The 14,960-nt window shown below is 38.3% G+C and overlaps 2 protein-coding genes across 6 annotated transcripts; one reads left to right on the top strand and one right to left on the bottom strand.

Annotated features, from left to right (window-relative positions):
- Nucleotides 1-214: 214 nt before the first annotated feature.
- On the bottom strand, nucleotides 215-4,545 carry LOC135642312 (transcription factor bHLH30-like). Of its 2 annotated transcripts, none has more exons than XM_065158353.1 (3): nucleotides 3,980-4,545; nucleotides 3,589-3,879; nucleotides 215-983 (listed from the first exon to the last, which is right to left on the bottom strand). In XM_065158353.1, exons 2-3 carry the CDS (start codon nucleotides 3,874-3,876, stop codon nucleotides 516-518), a joined length of 756 nt encoding a protein of 251 aa, XP_065014425.1. In that variant the 5' UTR covers nucleotides 3,877-3,879; nucleotides 3,980-4,545; the 3' UTR covers nucleotides 215-515. The 2 variants fall into 2 exon arrangements, with proteins under 2 accessions (XP_065014425.1, XP_065014426.1); XM_065158354.1 differs by having other exon boundaries at nucleotides 3,589-3,876.
- A 3,715-nt stretch (nucleotides 4,546-8,260) lies between these two features.
- Nucleotides 8,261-14,351, top strand: LOC135583043 (plastidial pyruvate kinase 4, chloroplastic-like). 4 transcript variants are annotated; one of them, XM_065160151.1, is made up of 7 exons: nucleotides 8,261-8,389; nucleotides 9,469-9,572; nucleotides 9,978-10,024; nucleotides 10,115-10,235; nucleotides 10,943-11,394; nucleotides 11,510-13,162; nucleotides 13,890-14,351. In XM_065160151.1, exons 4-7 carry the CDS (start codon nucleotides 10,167-10,169, stop codon nucleotides 14,023-14,025), a joined length of 2,310 nt encoding a protein of 769 aa, XP_065016223.1. In that variant the 5' UTR covers nucleotides 8,261-8,389; nucleotides 9,469-9,572; nucleotides 9,978-10,024; nucleotides 10,115-10,166; the 3' UTR covers nucleotides 14,026-14,351. The 4 variants fall into 4 exon arrangements, with proteins under 4 accessions (XP_065016223.1, XP_065016221.1, XP_065016222.1 ...); XM_065160150.1 differs by having other exon boundaries at nucleotides 8,282-8,814; XM_065160149.1 differs by lacking the exon at nucleotides 9,469-9,572 and having other exon boundaries at nucleotides 8,278-8,389.
- Nucleotides 14,352-14,960: the final 609 nt, after the last annotated feature.

Here is a 14,960-nt window from a genome sequence, read left to right as displayed (position 1 = left end):
GCTGATACTGAACATTCATCCAGACAAAAGATGATCGAACAGTTGACATTATAGCTGCTATATATCTTGCTGTTATAAACTAGCAAATTTTGTGATGGCTGTCGAGAGTGAAATGTTACTAAGAATCAACACCAAGGAAACATGGATTATTTTGGAAAACTGTTCGTTCTTGATTTGTTCTGATACTTGAGATCTAACCAGCACCACAGAAACATCACAACAAAGTTTTCATGTATTGCCTAATTATATACAAGAACATCCTGACATACATGGAAGTATAAGATCTCACATCAATACAGCAGTTTCAATAAGCTTCTAGGAGGAGGTTCACCCAGATGCAGCGTTTGAAAACCTGCTGCAACAAGCTTTCCATAAAAATCCTTGTGAGACTCTTATCAAGGTACATCTACAGAGATGTGTTGCAACAGCATGAAGATATAGGAGAAACTCTAGCAGCAGCACCATACCAGTTGCATGTGTTGTTTTGCTATACTCGTTGAAGTTGGATTGATTTCTCAAGACAAGGAGCTTGAAGACTCGAACAAAGAGATCCTACGTCTTTTATTGGAGAATGAGGGTCTTGGCAGAAAGTCCGCTTGTGAATTGACACTATCAAGTATGGACTTGAGGGCCTGGCGAATGGAGGTCATGCAAAGTTGTCTCTCCGCATTGTTATAATTTCTGTCAGATGTCATCACAAGTACATTTTTTATTCGACCACCCAAAGTTGAAATCTCAGCCCTAACCGTCTTCAGCTGTAGACTCTGGAGCGTAAGTCTCAGATCTGCAAAAAGCTCTGGTCGATCCTCACAACATAGTGATGCCTTGACTAGAAAGTTGCCATCCTTCATTACATCTTCAACTTCGACCCTTACTTCATCGATATCCGAGGGAATGGAGTAACATTTGCTTATTTCAACAGCATTCGTCTTGAGTTCCTTCACGTGATTGATCACTTCAGCAAGCAGTGCAGCTTTGTCCAACTGCAGTAAGTAGCCAGTTCATTTGTATAAATAATCTGCTTATTTGTACATAGTTCAATGTCATTTCATTCCCATCTGACCAAAGGTTTATATGCAAATAAAATATTGGAAAAGAATAAAAGTAAACTGGGGACTTCTTAAACATTATTTCTGCTAAATCAAATCTAAATAATATATTCTGCAAAATGGACATGGTGATGAATAAGCAGGACAGCAGTAATACAAGGAAAATATCACTTCAAACATGTACGAGTTTCATAAAGAGTTATCGGACAAGTCTTTTCACCAGATAAATCAAGTAAAGATGTCTGGCTACAGAAGATTTTTGGCTGAAAGAACTCATGAAATAGTCAAAAGTTCCCTAAAGACAGTCATTAGTATCGACAAGTATAACAAGCATGTCATACCTCACTAATATGGGCTAGAGTAATTTCCTATGTCATCATAATACCAAGTAAAAAAGAATTATGAATCTATGCAAGCTTCTAGAATAAGTTCCCTACCTCGCGACTTTGACCTAAGTTTTCTAGAATAAGTTCCCTACCTCATTTTCTCTTCCCAAATCCAAGCATGCTCCACCTTCAAAGTCCCATAATAAAATTTACTAAGATCTAGTCAATCCTTGATTTGTCAAAATCCATTTGTTGACAGTCTCATCAACCAAACATCTCATTGGCACCGGATAATAGATTCAATAAAGAATTACTTACCATATCAACTATACTAATTATACAAAGAGAAGCAACTCTACATACCTTCCACCATTTTGACAAGAGAAGATAGATTAGATTTTATGTCAATCCAAGAGAATTAACTTAAGATCACCATTGCCACATCTAATTACAGCAACTAATTAGAAATGTTTGTTGTCATGTATACACATGATACTTTTACTATGAAAATCCAAATATAAGTGATTATCTGGTAATTTATATAAAAGGGTTCCATAAGGATAACAAGGAGATAACCAAATCAGTTGACTACAATAAATCGACCTGAGAAAATATATGATCGATCAAGGCATCATCTATATGACTGATCCCTTCTGCAGGTGCACCTCTTCCTGTAGGTTTCTCATTTAAGCTGTGAATAATGAACCGCAGAAAAGATAATGGTGATTCCACAACTTTTTTTTTCTCCAAAAAACTCTTTTCTAACACCATATATGAACCTCCCCTTCAAAATATATCTCAAAGTACCCTTACTCTACATGATCTGGTGGAAAGGTTGATGGGTAATTATAACCACTTTAGCTGCCTTTAATCTCTGAAACTGTTCTTCAAAATAGTAATTTTAAACTCAAGCTCACTACCACCGATAGTGTTTCACTTGCACATAAAACACTTATATAGACTCCATTTTTGCCGATGAGGAGGAGGTTGCTTTGAGAAGCACTTTTAAGTTTTAAAGTGGAAGCCAATTCCAGAAACATTTTCAACAAATAGGAAAAATTTTGAGGAAAAAACCAGCAATCTAATGGTTCTGAAGGGTCACACTTTTCTTATATCTTAAAAATGGGCAAAACCAAAATAACTATTATATCTCTTTGTTACATCTTGAATGACCATTATGTATAAGGAATTGCAGTTTGTGTTGACTTTTGCTAGAGTATATCACGTACAAAATTATCATTTGGAGTTTAAATATTGAATTCCATGTCAAACAGCTGATCCTTTTTCACTGAATTTGAGAAATGACAACTATTTTCACTGTTAAAACATTCAGCATATTCGTCATGGAAGTTCACTTGAAGAGAGAAAGGATTGACAAGATTCTGTTATAGCAAACCATACAAGTTTTGTTGGATGATATCTTTGTACAACATATCCAGTTTTTTGTAGCTGACACATTTTCAGGAGGGTAGCAACATAAAATCATTCATATAGTTTAATCTCAGTATTACTTGGTGCCCAAAGCATAAGATAATCTTAGAAATCATTAAAGAAAAGGGCAATTTGGAGTTAATGTTCTGAGATACTTCAGAAATAAAAGAGCTAAATATGATGACTTTGGCTTAAAAATAGAAAAAAAGATAATACACTTCGAGAATCACTTCTGATTATATAGATTATAGATCTTCTGCAAAATTACAGCCAGTAGTATCTTGGTCAAACTTAGCCAAATAAAAATCAACAGATAAGATCTCTTCCATCTTCCTCATTATTACAAAAGAAGAGCAGGTGCCAGTAAGCAAAGAAAAAAAAATCTTTGACAAAGTATAGACTAGAAAAAATAAACATTTGAAATATGAGACCAAATACACCGAAGATGCATCGACGCTAAGCAACTATGAAACTGTGACCTTAAGCTCATGGACCTTTCGATCGACTATGCTTCACAGAGTTTTCTCAAGTTATGCTGCAATGAAGAATACCTTGTAAGTCAACCTTACAAGAAATGATCAAACACTTGAACCAGAGAAACTATCCAAACAAAAAAAAATTGTATGAACTGAGTACATGTAAGGAATCCTAGAGCACTACCTACTAACCAAAGGAAGCAAATAAAAGAAGGATAAGAACAAATCAACCTCCTATAGGAACAACAAATGAAGCTGCAAAAAGGAAAGAAAGTGAAGACAGAACAGGGGAAAGCAACCACCAACCTTCTCGGTGGATGGGACCATGCTCCTGAGCGTAGCCAGATGCCTATTAATTCTCTCCCTCCGGCGCCTTTCCGCCTCGCAATGGCTTTTCAGCGCCATCACTCCCTTCGCATCCGAGACCCCAACTCCCCCTTTCATCTTCCCTAACCTCGACACCTTCACAAGCTCCCTACCATCGCTATCCAACTCCAACGAAGATGACGATGCTAAAGTAGGCCCGAATCCCGACCCAAAACCACCAGAGAACCCTTCAAAATCCCTCACGTCCCTAACAGGAACAGAACCCATCTACTGAAACAACGTTAGAGAGAAGGCCAGATTGAAAGACCAATAAGAGCTTGAAGAAGCAAAACACGCAAAGATCCAAACTTTCTTTTCGTAACTCACGAACCCGGAGGGCGGTTTGGGGGGCAGAACCAAAACCGGAATCTCGGGCAACGGAGACTCCTCGCTTCACCCTCTACTTGCGCACCAAAAATGGATTCTTTTGTCGCTATTCTTCTTGTAATCCGATCAATTGCTTCCATTCCGAGAACCACCGAGAGCTTTGGCGACAAAGACTATTGGGAGAAGGATTTCGGCTTCGATCTTTTATCGAAATCGATCATTTCTGCTTTCTTTCTTGCAGATTCGAATTTCTGGGGCTCGGAATCGAGGAAAGATGAGACCTTTTCGTTGCACAAGGGAAGAATCGAGGAAATCAAAACCAACTACTTTAAGAACATTATCTTGGAGGAAGGAAGACAAGAAGAAGAAAAACAGGAAGGATTTTGGAGTGGGGGCAGAGTGAAACGAAGAAGAACAAACTGGGGTTATATATCCACTGACAGGATTAACAATATGCTATATAAAGATGAGGCAAAATGTGACACTTGCCGTGGTTTAATGGTGAAGATGGAAAGAACAGGTCTTCGGAGAGGAGGCAGAGTGGAAGGAATCACAAAGTGGGACAATGTATCCACTGACAAGACTAATAAACTACTTCGAAAGATGAAGCAAAATGTGACATAGGACTTTGAACAATACTTTGTTGATTGTGATTCGATGACATGTCAATTAGTTCCTAAATTATTGGTGATTTGGTGGGTTAGGCTTGCAGGTTTTGTCCCGATCTCTCTGGTGGCTCACAAATAATTGATGAACAGGGAAAATAGTAGCAACTGCAAAAAATACCATTTCCGGTTTTTTCTCGAGAACAATGTGACTCAAGTAGTTCTTTCCATGTTTCTAATATATATTTAGATGGAAATCACTAGGGAGTAAAACGAAAAAATCCGTGATGAGGAAGTGATAATATTCCAAGTGAGGTTAAGATACATGTTTGTGAGATCTCATACAGACATAAACACTCATTCAACAAGGATATAAATGCTCCAATTAAAGAAGAAAAAGAAAACAACAAAACAAAGTGACTCGAAGCTACTGAATTTTCTGATTTGCATAAACAAGCAGTTGAATTGCATAAATCATATACTGTAGGAAAATTATTCTGAGAATGATGAATTTTTTTCAGTAGAATTCTACAGTATGATCAACAGACCAACTCGAGATGAAGGCTCTGATATAATCTCCTAGCATTTCATTTTTAGTCCCCACATCTTAGATTGCTTCACTCATTCAACAACTGAAATCTCACAGGCTATCATTGTCAACGAGTGCTGATTGTTGATCTGTCTACCTTCTCTGCTCCTCATGTTTATGGCAGAGCTAATCGTGGCCACGTCTAAGGAACACACTCCAAGTATCAAGGGGATGCAACTCCGTTGGTGGAGCTCTCGCACTACCGTATCTGAGTGAACAAGGCTGAGCCATCTATACCCTACCCTTTGATGTAGAACCTTTTGGAATATGTTCTACTTCATGGATTTAACATTCTTTCTGTGAGAAAGAGTCACTTTACAGCAGCCCGTTGACCCCTGCAAGAAAACACCAAACACATCACTATGCATGATAAAATAATTGCCACACTAATGATGCCATAGAGAATAGACTTTTGTTTGGTATTGGTAATTTAATTCCAACATCCACCAACTTCCAAGAGGAAAAGTAAAATGGAACTTCACTTGTTGATAGATTGGTTTGAAATGTTTTCGAACATGACAGTGATTTATGGCATACCCACAAACTTCTCAACTTGAGATTTGTCACACATCAAATCATTTCATTAGCATAAAGAGCATTGAATGCATCCAATTCATGAAATCATGATGATCCGGAAAAAACAAAGGTGTATCCCATCAGCTTTACAAGCATGCTGTCATGGATGAGGTGATAAACTGCAGATATATCTATTTGCTTGGAAACAAGTAGATTAGATGCCCAAAACCAGGAGCGATGTTCTCTTTAAAGTTACAGAGGAAAAAATTAAGAAAGAAACATTAAGTTTTCACCTTTACTTGCAGAGACATAATCAAGCAAGATCAATTTCCATGGCATCTAAGTTTATCAATTTGTAATGGAATTTCTTATTTACCGAAGCTTTACTCAATTAATCTGTGTAATATTCTTAACTGTGTACTTTTTACTCCATTAATCTGCAAATGTTGTTATGTTTTTGTGTTCTTGTTGGATTGGCATCATTTCTGTATTTTTTTTTTGGTTGAAAAGAACACAGAATTTATTTTGTTTTTCATTCTGCAAAAGTAAAGATTATTTCTCTGGGAAGCCTATCACTGTCAAGAGAGGTTTTGGTTGCTGGTAATGCAGTGTTTCGATACAAGCCTAAAGCAATTGTTGGTGTTTCCTTCCTAAAGTAAAAGACATCAAAATGTTACAGGAGAGTCTGCAGAAACTTGTAGTTGTTTGCTTTCTAGCCTATTAAGTCTGCATATGCTCCTTCAAGCCAAAGCAGACTTCCTCATCCTATCCTCCATGACAAATGTCAATCAGCTTCCTCTGTTCTGTTGACTTGAATAACAATTTGTTTTCCCATTTGTTAAGTAGAGTTGACATAGCAGAAATCCTTACTTTATCATAGATCTTAGAGGCATAACATCACTGACATAATCTCGCTACTAAAAAGATTAACCAGAAGGAAACAACCTTCAATCTAAAACTTGTTTCCAGAAACCAGAACCTCTTTGAATGAAACAAATGAATATACCTGTGATTCAGAGAATCAATGCCCTCCAAGCAATCGCTTCCATATGTTCATGGCGGCCTTGTCTTTTGCTAGCTCTCAACTCTGACATGCATATCTTTAAGATATAAATTACTGAAAGAAATAAATTTTAATGTATTTGACCAATGCTTGACCCTTTATGTACTCGATCTACTACCTTTTTGCATACATCAACAAATTTGTGATAGTCTCAAATTGAACCAAGTCATTATGTTGGCTGGTTCTCATCACAGACGTTGCGACTAATAATTGTTTTTTCATCTATACAATGATCTCCAGAAGGAAAATATAGAAAAGAGAAGCAATTTAAAGCAAGAAGCTCAATCAAATGTTATCAAACATCTGCAGTCTAGCAAGTTATTTATTTGTGTCTGTATGCAAAAAGTGAAATGTTGTATTTTGGGTGCTGCTATTGCGTTGTCAATTCTTTAGCATCTTCCTTCAATGCAAGCTCGTGTGCATTTTTCTAAACTTCCTATGCCACCGAGCGTATTGGTATCGAATGCTGCCTATTAGAACCTAAAAATCAATGATCCGGATTACGATTAGAAAAATACAATGAATGAACAGATAAAATGTGCAGCAAAATTCTGTCAGGATATCATTTTTCAAAGTGTAGATAGCCACTATAGTTGATTAATCATTTCACGATCTTAATTACTACAATGTGGATGAGGGATTATGGCAGGAAGAGCGAATATTTGGTTAAGAACTTCGATTGAACCTAATAATATCAAAGAAACAGGGTTTTCTTTCTTCGAAGAAACTTACATTTAAACTCTTGAGCAGTACCCAAGAAAGTAATGCGGAAGCCCATCAACGAAGATCGCCACATAAAGCCCGCCATGCTCCTTCGCACTGCTCCCCGGCCATTCAGAATCCCTAACAAGATCATCCGAACCAAGCATTCCTCCCTACAAAACAATTCGCATCTACATCACACAAAAATAGGTTCTTGGATGAGGCAACCTTGATAGCGACATCAAGCACCCAATGGAAGGGTGATAAGATCAAAGGACGAGCAGAATCCACAGATCCAGAGCAGGCGCCGGCAGGGACGTCACCACCGTGGGCTCGGTGGCACTGGCAATGGGGGACGAGCTCCTGGTCGGATCCAAAGTGGCAACGCTATGGCCTGTGGGAAGAGATTTGGAGGGGAATAAAAGTGAAAATGAATTCTTACCCTTTTCGCGACGATAGACGCCATTAACGACGACGATCTCGACAGGAGTTGGAGGGTGGCTCGATGGTTCGAACTGATTCGAGAATAACAGTTGTTATTGTGATTAAACGGACCGTTATGTCCAATGGTATCACGGTATCAAATCCAAGAGCCGTCGCACATTAATGACATAAAGAAGTATATGATTAGTGAGTGATCTGTTAAACCTTTCATATTCTCGTGCGTTTCCCTCAAAAGCGTCATATATGCATTCAAATTCCAAGTCCGGTTTGTGGGTGTATATACACCGCTGATCCGAACCGCAACATGTGAAAGACGCCATACTTGGATATAACGGCTGATATAAATGACTACAACGGTGGATATAAAATATCGCCCTCGACCCGATCTCGGTGCCACCATTTCTTTGTTGCCCGACCCAAACAGCAGCCGCGCCACCGAAGAGCTCCTCCTTTCCCGCTGCGCCGCCGCTTCCTTCGTATTCCGTTGATCCCAAGGTAGATACTTCCCTCGGTGCCAGGTTCTTCTCCGGCCGCTTGTAGGGGTCGAAGGGCGCAACACGGCAAGCGAAGAGTTTGATCGAGGACCAAGCGGGGCTTATCGATTGGATCAGTCATTCGAGGACGGATTCTTTGCGATAGGTACTGGTCCATGGGTGGGAAAGGTGATTCTTTGCGGCCGACGAAGGATAAGGCGCCTTCGGGGAGGCAGTGGGGTTGATGATTTTGATAGTTTATCTCGAGAATTGGGTGAGGAAAGTCTCGGAGTTCCAGAGATAACTAGCGAAGAGGCGGTTTGATAGCGATTTGGAGGATGAATACAAGGTCGATGATGAGGAGGAGGAAATTGACTGTTTGTGCAGACAGAGAACCCTATATACATCGTTTGGGTTGAACTGGTAGGAAAGGCCACGAAGGAATAGGTAGTCTGATGTCCGCACCATGGGAAAACTTCTTTTTTTAGTAGCATCAAAGATATCCTTCGAAGAATCAATTTTGGGGATATCCTTCCACCGTTCCTTCTATTGATTGTTTCCCCTTTTTTTTTGGTGTCTGGTGTGAAACTACTTTTTCGTATCGTTTTAGATTTTGGGATATTTGTTAGTCGACCGATCTATTAGCTTTCTGGATGATGGTTTTGGAGGGGAGGATGACTGTCGTGTTGTGAGTTTCTGTTTCAGTCAAGATTAGATATTTAAACTGTTGGGTTTTTTTGTCCAAACTATGTCAAAACTCGATTTTTTTTGGCTTAATTCATTATAAATTTTTGGATCTGATTTCCTTTTAATGATTTCTTAAATCGTCAAGTTGAGATCTTGAAACAAGCTAGTAGTGCTGGCTATAAGTTACATTCTGATAGTTCCACAGTTTTTAGACGTGATGAGTTCTTTCCTTTGTCATGAACTTGTGACTATGGTTGATTACTATGAGACCAAAGTCTCCAATGTTGGAAAATTCTTGCCAGTTATAAAGAGCATACTTCTATTTTGTTTAGTATCTATCACAAATGTAGGAGGATTTTTACCACTCATAGTGGAAATTGTAATGCTCTGTTTGCTATTTATTGTGAATTATAGATCAGGTGGTATTAGATAACCTTTGTGAGTTCATTCACGGCTTCATTGAAGATCGAGTGTTGTGAAGGAGAACTGCTGGGAGGATATGCATCCTTGGAGCAACTGTAAGGAGAATACAGTCCTGCTGATTCCTTAGTAACAGTCTTGCTGATTCTTCACAAATAAGAACTCCAAAGTTACTGTTGTATCGAGATACTGAACCATGAATGCAACTTTGAAAGTCCTAATATACTTATAATACTTCACACGTTAATGACATAAGGAAGTATATGATTAGTGATCTGTTAAACCTTTCATATTCTCCTGCATTTCCCTCAAAAGCATCATATATGCATGTAAATTCCAAGACTGGTTTGTGTCTGTATATATAACACTGATCCTAACTGCAACATGTGAAAGCTTGACATTGAAGTTATTTCCTTGAACATCTTGTATAGAAACATTTTGCTTCCACATGCTTTTCTGGTTAAGATCAGAAGATAAAATCTAGTGAATTGTGGATCATGCAGGTACATTTTGATCATATAACTTGGCTTGTCAGAGACTTCTGTTTAAGGTATTTAGTTTAAAGAGAGTGATTTCTGTTGTATCTTGAATACTTTTGAATTCTTTGTTCTTATGAACAATCTTATTTTTGTGTTTTCAGTTGTGATCTACACTGGTTTGCATTTTACATGCAACAGAAAAGAAACATTTAGATGAAGCTTCCATCAGTTTCTGAATTTTCAGCCCAGTCAATTGTCTGCAAGGGACCTTACCAAAATCATGTATGATTCATTCTAAATACACATTTTTTGTCTTGAGATCTTTGCTTCATTTATGTTTCCTAAACCCATATTTTTGGAAGCATTTGGAAACTTTAAATCTTTGCTCTTTGGATCTTTGCTATAATTACTTGACTTCTTTTGATAGGATTTAAATGTTAATGTTCTGTTATGGGCTCATAGTGCCCTCCATAGTGCCAGCTATCTGCTGTAAATACCCCTAAATGTGATATGTTTGCTACACCTTTATTTCATAATATTGAAGAGACAAGCTTGTGATACACTTAATTGATAAAAAAATGCTTAGTAGGTTAATGAAAGTATGGCTCAAAGTACTTTGAGGCTTAAATTAGAGATGAAGCAAGCATTTCATTTTTTTCTAAAAACTCAAAAGCGCCTGAATTTGTTTCTGTAAGATCTGTTGGGCTTCTTAATTTGAATATCTTGGATAGATAGCTCGCTCCTACATGCTGTATAAAACTTCATTAGCTAGTGCATGAAGCCAATTCTTTCATAGAAAATACTAGATGTACCTCAGTTATTTTTCTTGGGGTTTGGGTTTGGGTTGGGGTTCGATCTTTTTTTTCTGTTGTTTAAAGCATCTGAAAATAACATGTATAAGTAGAATGTTGTTTTTTGTTGTCCTTGCTAATAAATTATGGTAATATTCTGGAAACCAAGCCTCTAAGGTTTTTTATTTCTTTTCTCAGGGAACTCTCCACCATTCAGTTTTGGCTTATCCTAAATCAAGCACAGAATACTGTAACTCAATTTCTAATTCTATAGTAAATAGTGTTAATTTTGGGGGTCATGAAAACAAACTTCAATGCTTATCAAAGGCAAACCTGAAGTACCCAATACTGTTTGCCAAGCTACAAGAAAGTGATGCCTTTGAAAGCAAAGGATGCAAATCTTATGAGGATATGCTAGATGCAGATACAGAAAAATCTAGAGGCAATTTTGATATTAAAAAATCATCTGAGGGATCAAGTGAGTCACATTTCAATGAAGATGAGGTATCAGGTGCGCTGTCAATGTCTAACGAAAAGTTCTTGGAGTATCCACTTAACTATGAAGTGTGCCTTGGCAAGTTACGGGCTGTATACTTGCATGTATTGGCTGCAGAACAGTGGAATGCTTCTCGTTTAAATAAGTGCCACAGGTACTATCCTTAGTTGTTGCACTTTGTGCATCATTTGATATCAGACTTTTGTTTTCATTTGATTTCAAGAAATAGTGATGCACAGTTTAATACTACAGCTTGATTTTTTTGGCAGATCCTACTTGGAAAGTGCCACGAATTTGATTCATTATTTGGCATTAAACTCACTTGATGTCGACGAACTTAAGCAAGAACTTTATTCATCAGGCCTTGTAGATTTGGAACGGACGAATTCCCATGTTCTTGCAAGTATTACTGCAGCCATCAAACTCCTAAAAAATCTACAACCCAATTCGTATGACAAGAACCACAAAACATGGCCATTGGATGTGATACACCATGATAATGTTCAGGAGAGTGAAAACTATGTAGATTTTGGCATAAGTGCAATGAGAAAGAAGGCATCTATGAACAAAGCAGCACTATTTGGACCTGCTCAAGATGAGAAAAACATAAACATAATGGTGACAGTTGGTAGAGAAGCAATTGACAATGAAACCTTGCTCAGTGATCTCGTCAAGTCAGGCGCAAATGTAATACGCATCAACTGTGCACATGATGACCCAACTATTTGGAGCAAAATCATTAGACTTGCAAAGCACTGCTCACAAATGTTGGAAAAACCATGTCGAGTTCTTATGGATTTAGCTGGGCCAAAGTTGAGGACAGGACCAATGAATTCTGGTCCACAAGTTATGAAATTATCCCCTAAAAAGGATGCTAAAGGTGATGTCATGTTTCCAGCTCAAGTTTGGCTGTCTCATCCAGGTTGTGCCCCTCCTACTCCCTCAGCAGTAGATGCAACTCTTTTTGTAGAAAGTGGTAGATTTTTTAATGAAATTGGGATAGGCAATGTGCTCGAATTTGTTGATTGTAGGGGTAGACGAAGGTCACTCAAAGTCTCTAAAAGACTTTCTGCTTCTAGTGGCTATGGCTTCATTGCAGAGTGTTCACGGACTGCTTATGTTGGCTCAGGCACCAAATTGTGCATACAGAAGAAGAAGGGTAAGTCTTCCTGTGGAGAAGTAGTGAATGTGCCTGCAGCAGATCAGTTCATAAGGGTGAGAGTGGGGGACTTGCTGACTATTATTAGAGAACCTAGTTTAATATTTGATGAAATTGGAGCTAGCACATGTGGTGCTGCAAAGGTAACATGTAATTCTGGTCGTCTTTTTGATTCTGTGAAACCTGGAGACCCTATAGCTTTTGATGATGGAAGGATCTGGGGAGTTGTTCAGGGAACAAGTATTAATGAAATAGTTGTCTCGATAACTCGTGCAAGTCCAAAGGGTTCAAAACTAGGCTCTGAGAAATCAATAAACATTCCCAACAGTGAGATACACTTTGAAGGCTTGACCTCGAAGGATCTTGTGGATCTTGAATTTATTGCTGTTAATGCTGATATGGTAGGCATTTCATTCATTAGAGATGTACATGACATGGAGATTGTCCAGCAACAACTGAAGAAAAGAAAGCTTTCAGAGTTGGGTATTGTGCTGAAAATTGAAACTCAAAGTGCCTTTGATAGGCTGCCTCTCTTGCTGCTTCAGGCAATGCAGTCTCCTAACCCTTTCGGGGTTATGATTGCTAGAGGAGATCTTGCAGTGGAATGTGGATGGTATCAGATGGCTACTATTCAGGAAGAGATCTTGTCCATTTGTAATGCTGCTCATGTTCCTGTTATATGGGCAACCCAAGTTCTTGAATCACTAACCAAAACAGGCATTCCTACTAGAGCTGAGATCACTGACGTTGCAAGTGGAATGAGGTAAGGTTGAGCACCACAGTTTTCTATCATTCCTTTTGTGCAGTTGTTGAGGTAAAATAGGCTTATGATCGTCCACTGAGATTTGAAACCAAGGCTCAGAATACTACACATACCAGGCTATACCAACCAGTTCCTACCAGTCCAGGCCGGTTCCAATATGATACTCACACTTTTTCTAAACCTTGTCTGGAACATTTAGCAATAGTGAGACCAACAAGTTCTATATGTTTTAAGTTTTACCTGAACACATCCTATATTTTTCACTATGCCTCTGAAGCAGTAAGCCACGGTGTGCAGGCAGTAAGGCCTAGATCAGTGATTTCAAAGTATGCTTTTGATCACATGACAACCCTGCCATTGCATATAGTAGAGTTAATACCCAGAAATTATATTGTCAGTTCGCCGCCCATATTATTTATCATTGCATTGCATGATAGTAGAGTTAATATCATCATTGTCAAATTTGTTTCTTTGGTCCCTAAGTTTGTGACAATTAGGAAGGAACCTTGTAACTTAAACATTTAGGTTACGGCATATTTTTTGTGAAACAATGCATCACTAAGGTCCATAAATTAATGGAGAGGAGGAAAGCTAGAACTATTTATTATTCTGTCCAAGTGCCCCAAAACATCAAAGAGGAGGACATCAACTTTTTCCTATATGTTTCAACTTTATCAAACAGATGTGAGGCCTATAGTCGATTAAAAATATTCCATTGCTTTTGCAGGGCAAGTTGCATTATGCTGAACAAAGGGAAGTACATTACAGAAGCTGTTTCAACCTTGAACACTGTACTGGGCAGCTGTTCCACAAGTAAGAAGAATATGAAGACTTTAATGAAGCCACTTTTCCCCACAAGTTGAATGCAAGTTGCTTTTGCAGCATATCCTTTCCACATAACTTCTCTCAGAATTTATATGGTAAATGTTGGTGTCTGTACACAGTTTTTGTAGGAAGGTGTTGCATCATCATGAAGTGATTCTGTAATGAAAACAGATCATTGATGCATAACTTGGAGTAATGTTGAAAATTTGGTGAAAGTAGTCTGTTGTTGAACAACCTGTGTTCATGTTGCAGGTCTGCACATAACTTTGTAGATTGCAAAACCTGTAAACTTCATTGTATGGAGGTATTGAACTGTTGTAATCTTATGCTTGAACCAGCCAGCAATGTTCCTTAGCTTATCACATCATGTTTTCGCCCTTTTCTTTTCCATGTTGTAAAGGTAGAAATTTTGTCACAGATGTCAGCATGTTCAAATGTGTTGTGAAGTTTCTTTAGCAGCACTAAGGGAATAGCCAAAGATCAACATGTATTTGGTTCCTTTAGTTCCTACTATGTAATAAATACATATCTAAATAAAATTAAACTAAAGTTCTTGCACTAAAATTTTCCCTCCTTTAGATTTCTGCAATCAACATATTATGGAAAAGAAATTGAGAAGAGCAATGTTTTTATTATTATGGAAAATTTTCTTTTATATGACTGAGGATTGCATAATAAAACCGTTATTTTCTCTAATAATGGTTGTTAAATTTGCGATACTTGGATGTAACGGCCGATATAAATGACTACAACGGTGGACATAAAATATCGCCCTCGGTGCCACCATTTCTTTGTTGCCCGACCCAAACAGGCGCCGCGCCACCGAAGAGCTCCTCCTTTTCCGCTGCGCCGCTGCTTCCTACGTATTTGGTTGATCCTAAGGTAGATACTTCCCTCGGTGGCAGGTCCTTCTACGGCCGCTTGTAGGGATCGAAGGGCGCCACACGGCAAGCGAAGAGTTTGATCGAGGACC

This window comes from Musa acuminata, chromosome BXJ3-7 (assembly GCF_036884655.1).
Source record: "Musa acuminata AAA Group cultivar baxijiao chromosome BXJ3-7, Cavendish_Baxijiao_AAA, whole genome shotgun sequence".
Taxonomy (NCBI): Eukaryota; Viridiplantae; Streptophyta; class Magnoliopsida; order Zingiberales; family Musaceae; genus Musa; species Musa acuminata.
Note: the sequence above shows the minus strand (reverse complement) of the source record. Positions and strands in the feature narration are given on the sequence as shown.

Coding starts and splice junctions, on each gene's coding strand:
- LOC135583043 (XM_065160151.1), top strand. CDS start 10,167: ATGAAGCTTCCATCAGTTTCTGAATTTTCAGCCCAGTCAATTGTCTGC. Junction 10,236..10,942: donor AGGGACCTTACCAAAATCAT/GTATGATTCATT, acceptor TTCTTTTCTCAG/GGAACTCTCCACCATTCAGT. Junction 11,395..11,509: donor CGTTTAAATAAGTGCCACAG/GTACTATCCTTA, acceptor TTTTTTTGGCAG/ATCCTACTTGGAAAGTGCCA.
- LOC135642312 (XM_065158353.1), bottom strand. CDS start 3,876: ATGGGTTCTGTTCCTGTTAGGGACGTGAGGGATTTTGAAGGGTTCTCT. Junction 984..3,588: donor TGGTCCCATCCACCGAGAAG/GTTGGTGGTTGC, acceptor TACTTACTGCAG/TTGGACAAAGCTGCACTGCT.